The 14,831-nt window shown below is 45.8% G+C and overlaps 1 protein-coding gene across 1 annotated transcript in view; it reads left to right on the top strand.

The window, feature by feature from the left end:
- Positions 1-12,962, top strand: part of LOC133021984 (kinesin heavy chain-like) — a 16,484-nt gene extending 3,522 nt beyond the window's left edge. Inside the window, exons 8-25 of the mRNA XM_061088998.1 lie at positions 4,295-4,419; positions 4,513-4,617; positions 4,774-4,922; positions 5,712-5,860; positions 6,647-6,816; positions 6,946-7,014; positions 7,113-7,319; positions 7,520-7,666; positions 7,827-8,015; positions 8,215-8,332; positions 8,476-8,552; positions 8,719-8,828; positions 9,146-9,247; positions 9,907-9,967; positions 10,047-10,118; positions 11,835-11,939; positions 12,386-12,602; positions 12,808-12,962. Of these exons, the coding sequence (XP_060944981.1) occupies positions 4,295-4,419; positions 4,513-4,617; positions 4,774-4,922; positions 5,712-5,860; positions 6,647-6,816; positions 6,946-7,014; positions 7,113-7,319; positions 7,520-7,666; positions 7,827-8,015; positions 8,215-8,332; positions 8,476-8,552; positions 8,719-8,828; positions 9,146-9,247; positions 9,907-9,967; positions 10,047-10,118; positions 11,835-11,939; positions 12,386-12,602; positions 12,808-12,962 (2,327 nt within the window). The remainder of the gene's footprint in view (positions 1-4,294; positions 4,420-4,512; positions 4,618-4,773; positions 4,923-5,711; positions 5,861-6,646; positions 6,817-6,945; positions 7,015-7,112; positions 7,320-7,519; positions 7,667-7,826; positions 8,016-8,214; positions 8,333-8,475; positions 8,553-8,718; positions 8,829-9,145; positions 9,248-9,906; positions 9,968-10,046; positions 10,119-11,834; positions 11,940-12,385; positions 12,603-12,807) is intronic.
- The last annotated feature ends 1,869 nt before the right edge of the window (positions 12,963-14,831 follow it).

Below are 14,831 nucleotides of genomic sequence, written 5' to 3'. Positions count from 1 at the left end.
CAACCACTACTACTACTGAAAGCACTACTACAACTACTTTTCAATTCAATTCAATTTTATTTGTATATGACCAAATCATATATACACAGCTCAGTTAAGTGAGGGAACCTTAATGTTCACAGTGTAAAGTTAAACTTCAGAGATCAACGTGTCCATCAGAAGAACCAGTTTCTGCTTTGGTGCAAATCAAAGTAACAACAGGTGAAATGGAGGCAGAAGCAGGAGGAGCTCCAAACAGTACATGTTCTTAACGTGGTGTCCACAGGCAGCTGCTTCCTGCTCCTCCTTCCTGACTCCTCCTAGTTCTGGGTTCTGCTCCTTTGTGTGAGGAGGAACATGAGGAGACACAAGGAGACACCAGGAGAGCTGGACAGTAGAAGAGCATCAAATCACCAGCATGACCAGTATTTGCTCCTTTGTGGAGGTACAGGAGGAGCACTGCTCTACAAAATGACCTCCATCCGGCTACTGGTGTGAGTCTAACCAAACTGTCCGAAACCGACTCCATGAGGAGACATGAGGGCCGACGTCCTCTAGTGGGCCCTGAGCTCACAGCTCTATTCACCAGATAACACCAGGACCAGCAGGTTCACCACTGGAGCCTTGTTCTCTTCACAGATGTGAGCTGGTTCACACTGAGCTCATGTGACAGGTGTGAAAGAGGCTGGAGAAGATGTGGTGAATGTGAGGCTACTGTAACATCATCTATGAACAGTTTGGTGGAGGGTCAGTGATGGTCTGAGGAGGCAGATCCTGAGAGGGTCACACAGACCTTCATGTTACAGCCAACGGCTCCCTGACTCCTGTTAGGTACCAGGATGAAATCCTCAGGTCGATTGTCAGATTTTATGCTGGTGCAGAGGCCCCTGGGCTCCTCCTGGTGCTCCTGGTGCAGTAGACCCTGGGTTCCTCCTGGTGCTCCTGGTGCAGTAGACCCTAGGTTCCTCTTGATGCAGTAGACCCTGGGTTCCTCCTGGTGCTCCTGGTGCAGTAGACCCTAGGTTCCTCTCGATGCAGTTGGCCCCTGGGTTCCTCCTGTTGCAGTGGAACCTGTGTTCCTCCTGGTGGAGTAGACACTATGTTCCTCCTGGTGCAATGGACCATGTGCTCTTCCTGGTGCAGTAGACCCTGGGTTCCTCCTGGTGCAGTAGACCCTGGGTTCCTCCTGGTGCAGTAGACACTATGTTCCTCCTGGTGCAATGGACCATGTGCTCCTCCTGGTGCAGTAGACCCTGGGTTCCTCCTGGTGCAGTAGACCCTGGGTTCCTCCTGGTGCAGTAGACCCTGGGCTCCTCCTGGTGCTCCTGGTGCAGTAGACCCTGGGCTTCTCCTGGTTCTCCTGGTGCAGTAGACCCTGGGCTCCTCCTGGTTCTCCTGGTGCAGTAGACCCTGGGTTCCTCCTGGTGCAGTAGACCCTGGGTTCCTCCTGGTGCAGTATACCCTGGGTTCCTCCTGGTGCAGTAGACCCTGGGCTCCTCCTGGTGCAGTAGACCCTGGGCTCCTCCTGGTGCTCCTGGTGCAGTTGCCCCCTGGGCTCCTCCTGGTGCAGTAGACCCTGGGCTCCTCCTGGTGCTCCTGGTGCAGTAGACCCTGTGCTCCTCCTGGTGCTCCTGGTGCAGTAGACCCTGGGCTTCTCCTGGTTCTCCTGGTGCAGTAGACCCTGGGTTCCTCCTGGTGCAGTAGACACTATGTTCATCCTGGTGCAATGGACCATGTGCTCCTCCTGGTGGAGTAGACCCTGGGTTCCTCCTGGTGCAGTAGACCCTGGGCTCCTCCTGGTGCTCCTGGTGCAGTAGACCCTGGGCTCCTCCTGGTTCTCCTGGTGCAGTAGACCCTGGGTTCCTCCTGGTGCAGTAGACCCTGGGTTCCTCCTGGTGCTCCTGGTGCAGTAGACCCTGGGTTCCTCCTGGTGCAGTAGACCCTGGGCTCCTCCTGGTGCAGTAGACCCTGGGCTCCTCCTGGTGCAGTTGCCCCCTGGGCTCCTCCTGGTGCAGTAGACCCTGGGCTCCTCCTGGTGCTCCTGGTGCAGTTGGCCCGTGGGTTCTTCCTGGTGCTCCTGGTGTAATAGACCCTGGGTTCCTCCTGGTGCTCCTGGTGCAGTTGGCCCCTGGGTTCCTCCTGGTGCTCCTGGTGCAGTAGACCCTGGGTTCCTCCTGGTGCAGTGGAACCTGTGTTCCTCCTGGTGCAGTAGACCCTGGGTTCCTCCTGGTGCAGTGGAACCTGGGCTCCTCCTGGTGCAGTAGACCCTGGGTTCCTCCTGGTGCAGTGGAACCTGGGCTCCTCCTGGTGCAGTACACCCTGGGTTCCTCCTGTTGCAGCGGAACCTGTGTTCCTCCTGGTGCTCCTGGTGCAGTAGACCCTGGGTTCCTCCTGGTGCAGTAGACCCTTGGTTCCTCCTGGTGCAGTACACCCTGGGTTCCTCCTGTTGCAGCGGAACCTGTGTTCCTCCTGGTGCTCCTGGTGCAGTAGACCCTGGGTTCCTCCTGGTGCAGTAGACCCTGGGTTCTTCCTGGTGCAGTAGACCCTGTGTTCCTCCTGGTGCAGTAGATCCTGGGTTCCTCCTGGTGCAGTAGACCCTGGGTTCCTCCTGGTGCAGTGGAACCTGTGTTCCTCCTGAAGCAGTAGATCCTGGGTTCCTCCTGGTGCAGTAAACCCTGGGTTCCTCCTGGTGCAGTGGAACCTGTGTTCCTCCTGAAGCAGTAGATCCTGGGTTCCTCCTGGTGCAGTAGACCCTGGGTTCCTCCTGGTGCAGTGGAACCTGTGTTCCTCCTGAAGCAGTAGATCCTGGGTTCCTCCTGGTGCAGTAGACCCTGGGTTCCTCCTGGTGCAGTGGAACCTGTGTTCCTCCTGGTGCAGTAGACCCTGGGTTCCTCCTGGTGCAGTGGAACCTGGGCTCCTCCTGGTGCAGTAGACCCTGGGTTCCTCCTGGTGCAGTGGAACCTGGGCTCCACCTGGTGCAGTAGACCCTGGGTTCCTCCTGGTGCAGTGGAACCTGGGCTCCTCCTGGTGCAGTAGACCCTGGGTTCCTCCTGGTGCAGTACACCCTGGGTTCCTCCTGTTGCAGCGGAACCTGTGTTCCTCCTGGTGCTCCTGGTGCAGTAGACCCTGGGTTCCTCCTGGTGCAGTGGAACCTGTGTTCCTCCTGAAGCAGTAGATCCTGGGTTCCTCCTTGTGCAGTAGACCCTGGGTTCCTCCTGGTGCAGTGGAACCTGTGTTCCTCCTGAAGCAGTAGATCCTGGGTTCCTCCTGGTGCAGTAGACCCTGGGTTCCTCCTGGTGCAGTGGAACCTGTGTTCCTCCTGAAGCAGTAGATCCTGGGTTCCTCCTTGTGCAGTGGAACCTGTGTTCCTCCTGAAGCAGTAGATCCTGGGTTCCTCCTGGTGCAGTGGAACCTGTGTTCCTCCTGAAGCAGTAGATCCTGGGTTCCTCCTGGTGCAGTGGAACCTGTGTTCCTCCTGAAGCAGTAGATCCTGGGTTCCTCCTGGTGCAGTGGAACCTGTGTTCCTCCTGAAGCAGTAGATCCTGGGTTCCTCCTGGTGCAGTGGAACCTGTGTTCCTCCTGAAGCAGTAGATCCTGGGTTCCTCCTGGTGCAGTAGACCCTGGGTTCCTCCTGGTGCAGTGGAACCTGTGTTCCTCCTGAAGCAGTAGATCCTGGGTTCCTCCTGGTGCAGTGGAACCTGTGTTCCTCCTGAAGCAGTAGATCCTGGGTTCCTCCTGGTGCAGTGGAACCTGTGTTCCTCCTGAAGCAGTAGATCCTGGGTTCCTCCTGGTGCAGTGGAACCTGTGTTCCTCCTGAAGCAGTAGATCCTGGGTTCCTCCTGGTGCAGTGGAACCTGTGTTCCTCCTGAAGCAGTAGACCCTGGGTTCCTCCTGGTGCAGTGGACCCTGGGTTCCTCCTGGTGCAGTGGAACCTGTGTTCCTCCTGAAGCAGTAGATCCTGGGTTCCTCCTGGTGCAGTGGAACCTGTGTTCCTCCTGAAGCAGTAGATCCTGGGTTCCTCCTGTTGATTGATGCCATCGACTGACCCTCATGTTCCTCTGACCTAAATCCAGTTGAGCACCTATTGAACATCATGTATCGTGCATCTGACGCCACAATGAGCTGAATCCTCCTGATGCTGCAGAATTTTATAGAATAAGGAAACTAAAGTTCATTCTGAACTTTGAAGCGTGTGAATCTATTCAAATAAAACCCCAAATGAAACCAAAAACCAGCATAATGGGTTTCCTTCAATGTGTTTACGTGTGTGTCCTCAGAGGACAATGACTGATTTAACGTGGGTTTCCTCTTGCAGACATGAACGAGCACAGCTCTCGGAGTCACAGTATTTTTCAGATCAACATAAAGCAGGAGAATGTGGAGACGGAGACGAAACTGTCGGGAAAACTTTACCTGGTCGACCTGGCAGGCAGCGAGAAGGTGTCTGTTTCCTGTCTATCTCTATTTACGTGTCTTCTCTCGTCTCTCTCTCACCTGTCTTGTTTTTGACCTGTCTGTCCTTCTGTTGTTCAGGTGAGTAAGACAGGGGCAGAGGGCGCCGTGTTGGACGAAGCAAAGAACATCAACAAGTCTCTGTCGGCCCTGGGGAACGTCATCGCTGCTTTGAGTGAAGGGACGGTTAGTGACATGTGACTTCGTGTCTCCATGTTCCTAGTGTTACACAACTTTACTTCCTGTGCTCAGTAATACATTTATTTGATGATTTTATTTTTCTAAGGTATTAGATCTGTCAACATGTATGAAGATATTTGTTTGTGTCTTTATGGTGTGTAGAAAACTCACGTCCCGTACAGAGACAGTAAGATGACTCGAATTCTTCAGGACTCTTTGGGAGGAAACTGTCGAACAACCATCATCATCTGCTGCTCGCCGTCCATTTACAACGAGACCGAGACCAAGTCCACGCTCATGTTTGGACAGAGGTACTGAACAGGAAGCCCTGAGATACAATACTTGCCAAAGTAAAAGAGAATATTCAAATGAATTCTATATCAAAGCTGCAGTTGTCCTAGGCTCATAGATGACATTATCGATGTCATTCGTTCTTTTTACTTTATTTTCTTGAGCTTGAGAAACAAAAAATCGTCTCAGCACAAACTCCAGAAATTTAAGAACAAAGTTGATTCTCACCAGCATCTGTAGAGACATTCACATCACTTTTAATGTGTGTCCAGCCATCAGTCCATCCATTATTTTGTCCAACAGTCCGTCCATTGGACCGTCCATCAGTGGGGGACGGTCCAATGGACGGACTGGGGGGGGGGGGGGAGGTCCCAAAACCGCCAAATGTTACTTATGCAGATTCAAATAAAGATTTCTTTGACTAGAATGGTCCTGACTGAAATCTAAATTATGGTCAAAGGTCACAGTGTCCTTACAAACATGCTTCTGCTGTAATGCAAGAATCATACAATACTTTCATGAAATAATAATAAAGCAAGATAATTTATGACTTATTAAATTACTTAAAACTTATCATGACAAATGATGAGTCTGCACAGATATGGATGTATAATTAAATTTGATTGGTGGCTGTCATAGTCATAGAACTGCAAGGTTGAAAAATGTAATTATAGGTCTTCAGATGAATAATGTGGAATAAAAGGTCAGAAGTCAGAAAATACATTAATCAACAGTTTTCTTCTGCTGAGCAGCGACTTGACTTGCACAGGATGTCCCAGGTAGAACCACATCCTGCGTTTCTGTTTCAGAGCAAAAACCATAAAGAACACTGTGTCTGTGAACCTGGAGCTGACGGCAGAGGAGTGGAAGAAAAAGTATGAGAAGGAGAAAGAGAAGAACAGAAGTCTGAACATTGTCATTCAGAAACTGGAGAATGAGCTGAAACGCTGGAGAAAAGGTGAACAAAAAAATCCAGCCTTCACATTTTAAAATCATCAATCTACTGAGCAGCAACATGACTTTCATAGTACTATGAAAGATAGGCGGTATCTACCCCACCAACCCCCATACAAGCCACTAGCCAGTCAGATTTACCTTTAGCCTCAGCCGACCCTTAAGTCCGTCCAAAGACACTTGATGACGCTAAGGTGCAGAACTCAAATCAGTCCCTAACAGCTGCTAACATCTCCTGGTAGTTTGTAACTTCATTAGTGCAGAAGACCTTCAAACGTACAAAAGATATTTTCTAACATCTTGTCCTGTATATATATATATATCTTACATAGTACATAGTATTAGTATTGTTTATAACAGTAAAATTACTAAATATGTATTGTATATAATAATAATACTTAAATGCATATATGTATATATACACATAAATACACATAGTAGCCTACATAGCAATAGTATTAGTAATAGCAGTAAAACTACTAGTTCTATTAATAGTACCATATAAGTACTAATACTAATACTGTTACTAGTACGAATGAAGGTAATAGTAACAGCAATTGTTATAGTTATAGTAACAGTAAAATTATTAGTTTTAGTAACAGTAACAGTAAAAGTAACATTACTAGAACTAGTAAAAGTAATAGTAAATTCACTGATGCAGCAGTGGAGAATGAGATGTAACATGATTGGAGCAGTGGGGTGGAGAGTGAAGCGGATGACATGAATGGTGCAGCACAGCTAAATCTAAAGCTTGTGATTGGTTGATGAAAGAAGTAAAATGTCTGTCCAGGTGAGCGTGTACCTGTGGACGAGCAGCTGAGCAACAGGAAGAGGAAGAGCAGCATCGACACCACACAGGTGATGGACAGCTTGGCCACGCCCAGCGACCCTCTATCTGAAGAGGAGAAGATTCAATATGAGGCGCTCATCACTGACCTTTACAAGCAGCTGGACGACAAAGTGAGTCTCACCTGAATCTGCTCAGGTTACTTTAGTTAGTTATGGTAATTCTCTTTAGTTTGAATATTGGTTAGTCAGAGTAACAGTATGTTAAGGTAATGGTTATTGATATGGTGACTCTTGTTTCAGGATGATGAGATCAATCAACAGAGTCAGTTGTCAGAGAAACTTAAACAGCAGCTGATCGATCAGGATGAGGTAAGTGTTACTGTCCCACATGTCCATGAATTTATGACTGATAAACATAATTTATAACCACCCGTTGATAACCATTATTGATCCCTTCACTCGTCTAGCTGTTGGCGTTGAGCCGTCAGGACTATGAGCGCCTGCAGGGGGAGCTGTCGCGGCTGCAGAGAGATAATGATTCCGCCAAAGAGGAGGTGAAGGAGGTGCTTCAGGCTTTAGAGGAGCTCGCCGTCAACTACGACCACAAGAGTCAGGAGGTGGAGGACAAGAACCGCCTTAACAAACAGCTGAATGAGGAGCTTGCACACAAAACTGTGAGGTTAACCCCTTTTTGACTATCTGCTAGCATGTTATAAATGATACCACCACCAGATGCTGCTCAAGTAAAACATTTGAATATGAATTGAGTAAAAGTGGGATGTGTTATGACTCTGAACAGGGTTCGTCGTCTTTATTCTTCTAAACTGTGAAAGTTTTGTAGCAATCAGCTATTCTTCTTCTCTGGTATTTGTAGGTGAGTCTTGAGACGGTTCAGAGGGAGTTCTCATCTCTGCAGGATCTCAGCTCGCATCATAAGAAGAGATCTGCTGAGATCCTCAATCTGCTACTCAGAGACCTGGGAGACATCGGCAGCATCCTCGGAACAAGCGACCTCAAAGCTGTAAGACTCATTTCAGTCATTGTCCTCTACCGCTAACACTCCATATGTCTGAAAACGAAGGATTACAAAGGATTATTCCCTAATTATTATAACTGTATATTCATTATTCTATTGTTAAAGTCAAACTAATCGTGTCGTCAATAAACTCGTCTCTCTTCAGATGACGGAGACAAGTGGAGCAATGGAGGACGAGTTCACTACTGCTCGTCTCTACATCAGTAAGATGAAGTCTGAGGTGAAGTCTCTAGTGACCCACAGCAAACAGCTGGAGCTCGACCTGAAGGAAAACACCTGCAGGGGGTTGGCGAGTGAAACGGAGCTTAGCCGCCTCCAGCTGCTCGTCTCACAGGTGAGATGAAAGGACGTTTCTCTTCCTGTCTGACAGTCAGTAAGAGCTCAGCACCTGTCTGCGCCAATAGTGTTATAATTATCTTCAGGGTCTGTATTTAACAACTTACAATCACTACATTCTATATAAGGTCATTATAATACCATCAATATCTTTATTACATTTTCATTTTAGGTATGTCATGTTTCTGTTGTTTCAGCTCCAGGCGAAGTCGTCGTCTCTGACAGACGACCTTCATAAGGTGGAGCAGAAGAAGCGGCAGCTGGAAGAAAGTCAGGATGCTCTGATGGAGGAGTTCGCCAAGCTCCAGGCTCAAGGTCAGAAGTCACCATGGTTACATGGTAGCACTGCTCTCTGATTGGCTAGCAGCTGTCTGTCAGCATCAAAGTCAGTTCAGAGAAGATGACAGACTGACTGTCTGTGTGTGTGTGTGTGTGTGTGTGTGTGTGTGTGTGCACAGATAAAATGCACGAGGTAACAGTGATGGACAAAGAGAAAGAACACATGAGCAGACTGAAGGACGCTGTTGAGATGAAGGTAAAATCATTAAAGCTGCATTATTGATTATTACTACTATTAATACTAACATAACAAACATAATACAAACATAATGAAAGTCATAAATATTTAATCTAAGAAACAAAATAAAATAAATGGATGTTAAAGGAGAACGTTGGGAAATGAAGTGCACTGTGTTCTGCAGACAACTTTAGAAGAACAGATGGAGAACCACAGAGAAGTTCATCAAAAACAACAGAGTCGACTCCGAGATGAGATTGAACAGAAACACCGAGACGCTGAGCAAGTCAAAGAGTATGTTATTGATATTATGTTTATTATTAAACATTACAATTGATCTCTTTTTAGTCACCTGACCTTTCCTGATTAGTATTATTTTATCATCATATTATTGTTGTACAGTGTTAATTTTAACTTTTGCTTGTGTTTAACTTTAGTTTGTATTTTCTCAGATGTTGCCATGTTTTAGTTTCCTTTTATTTAATTAAAGTTGTAATAGTCTTGATTGTCATGAAGTGTAAGTTTTGTGTCTCCAGGTTTAAGGTCAAACTCTCCATTCAATTACATAATGTGAGTAAATGTTCAGTATAAAGTGAATGTGTGTTTTTCAGTGTGAATCAGGCTCTGCAGCTGGAGATGAGGAAGATTCAATCAGACTTTGACAAACTGAAAACCGAGGATGAGAAAAAAGACCAGAAACTTCAAAAACTTTTGTAAGTTTGTCCATCTGTGCTTGCCGTAGTCTAAAAATCAATGTGTGGGTTTGTGTTTAAAACATTAACATATAATGTTTCCTTTTTTCATTGTCATTGTCATTGTCTGAGCTCTTTTCATCACCATATTGTGATGGAAATTCATCTTGAGATTTATAATAATGAAATTCACAGACTGGAGTTGCTCTTGAGTCTTTATAATAAAAAGCTCTGCAGAGTTTACACAACAAGCACGGATGCTCAAAATGGAACTGGCCGCAAGTTCACAAAAGCCAGAACTTACACAAAGAGGCGTTACATAATATGAAAAAAAGAAGACATGAAAGACATGAGATCATCATCTGTGTCTTATCTGCTGTGTCCGTCCGTCCGCGGAACCAGTTGAAAGAAAAACATCAGGGTTCCATCCTGTCAGGTAGACAGTGTCACGGCAGTGAGACACCTTGTCAGGGGATTTCCACTTCCTTAGACACTGGTCAGTGGAATTTACCATAACAATAACAACAACTGGACAATCAGGTCCACCTGCTATTCAGCAGAAGAATACATATATATCTCCTATTATTTTGATCTTAGATAAGCCAGATGACTCATTTATTTCAGATCCTGTGGTCACAATTTCTCTTCAGGTTTTTAAACTTGGTTTCTGTGTGATTCAGGTTCTTGAATGAGAAAAGAGAACAAGCCAAAGACGATCTGAAGGGTCTGGAGGAAACAGTGGTACATGGATTTAGTTTTAACGTTCATCTTCTGAATGCACAGTGACAGATCAGCTGAGTTATTATGTTTTATCCAACAGGCCAAAGAGCTGCAGACACTGAATCACCTTCGTAAAATCTTCATCCAGGATGTCGGCAGCCGAGTCGGGAATGTAAGAAAACCAGAGTTGTTCTGTTAGAATTTTTTTATCCTCGTTTTCAGTTAATTTAACAGAACTGGTCTAAACAAAAAGTCAGAAAAGATTAAACTTCACAAAATCTCTGAAATATGAAATAACTAAAACCAGTCTACATATTTGAATCAAGAGGGTCTGTGTCAGTTAACCCTAACCTATGCAGAGAATTTACATTACATTACATTTAGCAGACGCTTCAATCCAAAGTCACTAACAAATAAGTGCATTAACAATGAAGGAACAAACCCAGAACAACGAGAATCATGTAAGTACTTTTGCTTAAAAAAAGCCAAACTACAGAGAGCTACATGTAAGTGCAACTTGACTGAATATTTTTATTTTATTTACAAACAAATACAAACACCAGAGTTAACGATGGTTATCAGACATTATCTTCTTATCCAAGGTGTAGTTGGAAGAGATGCATCTTTAGTCTGTGGAGGAAGATGTGTAGACTCTGTCCTGATGTCCTTGTGGAGCTGGTTCCACTGTTTAGGAGCTAGGACAGCAAACAGTTGTGTTGTTGTTGAGTGGCAGTTGTCCCTCGCAACTACTAGTGTCTTGAAGCGGATGTGGGCAGCAACTGGTAACCAGTGAAGGGAGGGGAAGAGACAGGATCAGTTGTGTGTCATCAGCGTAACTGTGGTAGGAAAAGCCATGAGAGTGAATGACGGAGCCGAGAGAGTTGGTGTACAGAGAGGAGAGGACCCAGGACAGAACCTTGAGGGACCCCAGTAGTGAGAGGACAAGGTTCAGACACAGATCCTCTCCAAGTTCCCCGATAGGTGGGGTCGTTGAGATAGGAAGAGGAGGGAGAGAGCAGAGCCTGAGACACCCAGGTCCTGAAGGGATGAGATCAGGATCTGGTGGTTCACTGTGTCAAATGCAGCAGAGAGGGTTAGAAGGATGAGGACAGAGGACAGAGGACAGAGAGAAGCTGCTCTATCAGTGTGAAGCTGCTCAGAGATAAGGAGGACAGTCTCAGTTGAGTTGAACCACACTGGTGAGGGTCAAAAAGGTTGATATGGTGACAATAGGAGAGTTGCTTAAAGATAGCTCGCTCAAGTGCTTTGGAGAGAATGTCTGACAACATTTAAGAGACTGAGCTTCATTATGGTCTGGTGTCTGTTAAGAGTTCAGATACAAGACTTGTTTTAATCAAGACCAACAATGAGCAAAATATTTAATTCTGAATAACTTCAGGAAACTACTTGAACAATTGTCATTAACTGACTTGACACTCAAAGACTTGGAGCAGGACATGAAGCTGTGTGACGTGTTGTATGATGAAGAACCCAAACCCTCAGAGATTATTTGTGGATCATTAAAAAATTCATACAAAATAATTTAACAAAAGAGGGATGAATGACACAACTGTCTCTATCACAAGGGGCAGCCTAAGCTAACATAACCCTAAAAATATATCTCTACGACTATGATTAGCCTCAGGTATTACTGATCAACTCTTTGTAGAATACAATAAAAGTGTGGAGTTTTAATTAGCTGCAGATATCGATATTATATTAGAACTAAAACATTTGACTTATTTTGTGATTAACCTCGTCGGCTTTGACGTGGGGAGATGTTTAAATGATAAAAGCATCACTTAGTTTCTCTGTGACTGAGACGTCCAGATGTTCAGTGATTAACGTGATCATCGGCGATGATGTTTACTTATTGTATTTTGAACAGAGTTTAGAGAACGATAGCGATGACGCCGGTGGCAGTTTGGCTCAGAGACAGAGGATCGTCTTCTTAGAAAATAACCTGGAGCAGCTGAGTAAGGTTCACAAACAGGTGAGTGACTCAACATCTGGACAATGTTAGTTATGTTATAGGGTTAGTTTCGGTTAACTAGGGTTAGGGACAGTTATGGTTATGTTTATTTATTTTATTTATCTAACACATTTTACAGAAAACTGAATACATTTCTATATTTCTACAGTAATTTCCCTTCAAACACAGAAATAACACAAACTCTGATTGGAGTTCTATGTTTGATAAATGCACACCTTCTATAATATATATATGTATATATCTCATGATATTTTTGTTTATCTTGATGACCATTCCAAGGTCTTTACAGTTTTACCATTCACACACTCATTCAGTGCATCTATGTGCAGCACTAAAGGACTGGGATCGAACTGACGGTTTTCTTGTAGTGGACGACCCACTCAGCTGCTTCTGTCTGATACAGATTGAGTCACAAAGCTTCAACAAGTTTAACTTCTGCTCTGCAGCTGGTGCGGGACAACGCAGACCTTCGCTGTGAGCTGCCCAAGCAGGAGAAACGCCTGCGGGCCACAGCAGAGCGAGTGAGATCTTTGGAATCTTCCCTGAAGGACGCCAAGCAGTCAGCTGTGAGAGACCGGAAACGATACCAACAGGAAGTGGACCGCATCAAAGAAGCTGTCTGCTCTAAGAATGTCTCCAGAAGAGGGCACTCTGCTCAGATAGGTGAGGAAACAGCTGCTATGATCCAATGTCAATAGACTGAGTCAGATCTTTTGACAGGTACGTCCTCAGGGGTGCGCTACAGGACATCATTCAAATCTGAGGAGCAGAAATAGGATCGGGACAATCAGATTTTTATTTATTGATTGTTTATATACTTTTACTAAACGATGAACAGTGGATTCACCAGTGGCCTTTTTCCCTGTAGCTAAGCCAATCAGAGCCGGACATCAGCAGCCGTCGTCCTCTGCATCCATCAGACTGACCATCAAAGGGGGGGGGGCGCCATCGAATCGACGCCACCCCCCCCCCCGACAACACAACCACAGCTACAACACAACAAGTGCAACATCAACCCCATAAGAGCCACGGCAGGTTAGATACAGGTGAGTCACCGAGGACATCTTTCCGATATCTGGGTGAACGTTGATGGAAATCTGGAAATACAAGTGGCTGGAAACACCAAAGTTATCTACGTTTAGTTTAATTTAATGGGGGCTTTCTGCAGAAAGGATCAACACAGAGAGTCACAATCTGGGAACTATCAGCCCCCAAATAAATAATTATTTCACAGGATGAAGGTACTTAAAGGATCAAAGTGTTAAAGCATCTGAGGTTCTCCCAGTACATCAGTACCAGCAAGTAAAGCAGACGCAGACTGTCTGTGGTACTGTGAGCAAATTACGGGTCAGTTTGGTTCTGTTCTAGACCAGCAAGTTTATCCTCTGAGGAGAATCTAGATCTTTCAGAAACTCCTCAGCGGAGCTCAGAGGATCTTGTGGGTCTCTGAAGACCCTGGTCCTCCTCTGAAGACCCTGGTCCTCCTGAGAGACTCGAACGATCCACACCAGCTCCACAGATCCTCTAAGAACATGATGTGATGGTTCAAAGGAGGTGATTGGTCAGTGGGCGGCGCTAAATACTGTTTGATCTCTTATCTCCAACTTAACCTGGAGCAGGTCAGCTGTTCAGCGTAGGTTACCATGGGGATTTACTACAACAACAAGTTACAAGCTTCATAGGACTGAAAACTTGAAATTAAACCTGAAGGTAACCTGATAACCACAAATCCTGCTTCATAGTTCAGGCCTCAGCACAGCAACAAGCCAACCAGTGCAACAACAACAGCAACACAACCACAGGAACAACACAACCACTGCAACAACACAACTACTGTAACAATACAACATCAAAACCAGAGCAACAACACAATAAGAAAACGTTATCGACAACACATCACAACCATAGTAAGAATATACAACCTAACCCTAAAGGCTGATATATGCTACTACGAATCCGTTACGGACGGACGAACGGATGGATCGGATGGACACTTTTTCATTTATACATCTCCGTGTTGAAAACAATTCACCGCCAGAACAGTAGGTGGCGCAACGGAATACAAGCTGGGAGAAGCTTACCTCACGAGTAATCAGAAGAAGTCCACGCTGTTTATTTACCTCCCCCCCACTTTCCTCACACACAGTGTAGCTACGATGGCAACTAAATAAAATAAAGTGACACCCAGCAGGTCAACATGCTGATGTAATCGTTTCTTAGCGCAGCGGTTCCCCGGTCTTGTTTCCGAACTGTGTTGCTAATACCACAGCTTGAAGCTCCGTGTAGCTTCAAGCTACACGGAGCTAGCTTCCCCCCCAGCTTCCACACACAGTCAGCAGGACTCCCGACACTAACTACTACCCAGTGTTTGCTTCTAACCTGACGGTATTATAGAAACAGTGTCATGATAGAAGTGGAATTAAAGTCGTGACGGCGGGTTTTTGCACTTTTACAACTGCAGTTAGCATGGTGGCTAGGCCGCTAGCCTAGCCCGCTAGCCGCGTTATGAAAGCTCGTTATAACCGTATGTGACCGTGCACACATGCCGTCAGTGCTCTAACGAGCCACCGTCAGCCGGACAACTCCGCTGGCTTAACACACACGTCACATTAATCGTAGAATCATAGTTGTGTTTGGGTTTGCTGTGACACAGGGAAGGAAGCAGTAAGTGTGAGGTCCAGAAATTACGTCGTACGGAAATTACGTCGTAGCCTACGGAAATGATCTCTCTGAGGCGCTCGGAGAGGGCGTTCGTCTGTCCATTTCTGTCCGTGTCATAAAAAACGGAGTAGCATATATCAGCCTTAACTCTCTATTGGGCTGTATGTGTGTTGATTCTCTATTCGGCATTAATAGGCTTCTGGACTTAAAAGGAATACTTTTATTATTATT

Source organism: Limanda limanda, chromosome 16 (genome assembly GCF_963576545.1).
Source record: "Limanda limanda chromosome 16, fLimLim1.1, whole genome shotgun sequence".
NCBI lineage: Eukaryota > Metazoa > Chordata > Actinopteri > Pleuronectiformes > Pleuronectidae > Limanda > Limanda limanda.
This window is presented reverse-complemented; position numbering and strand designations above follow the sequence as displayed.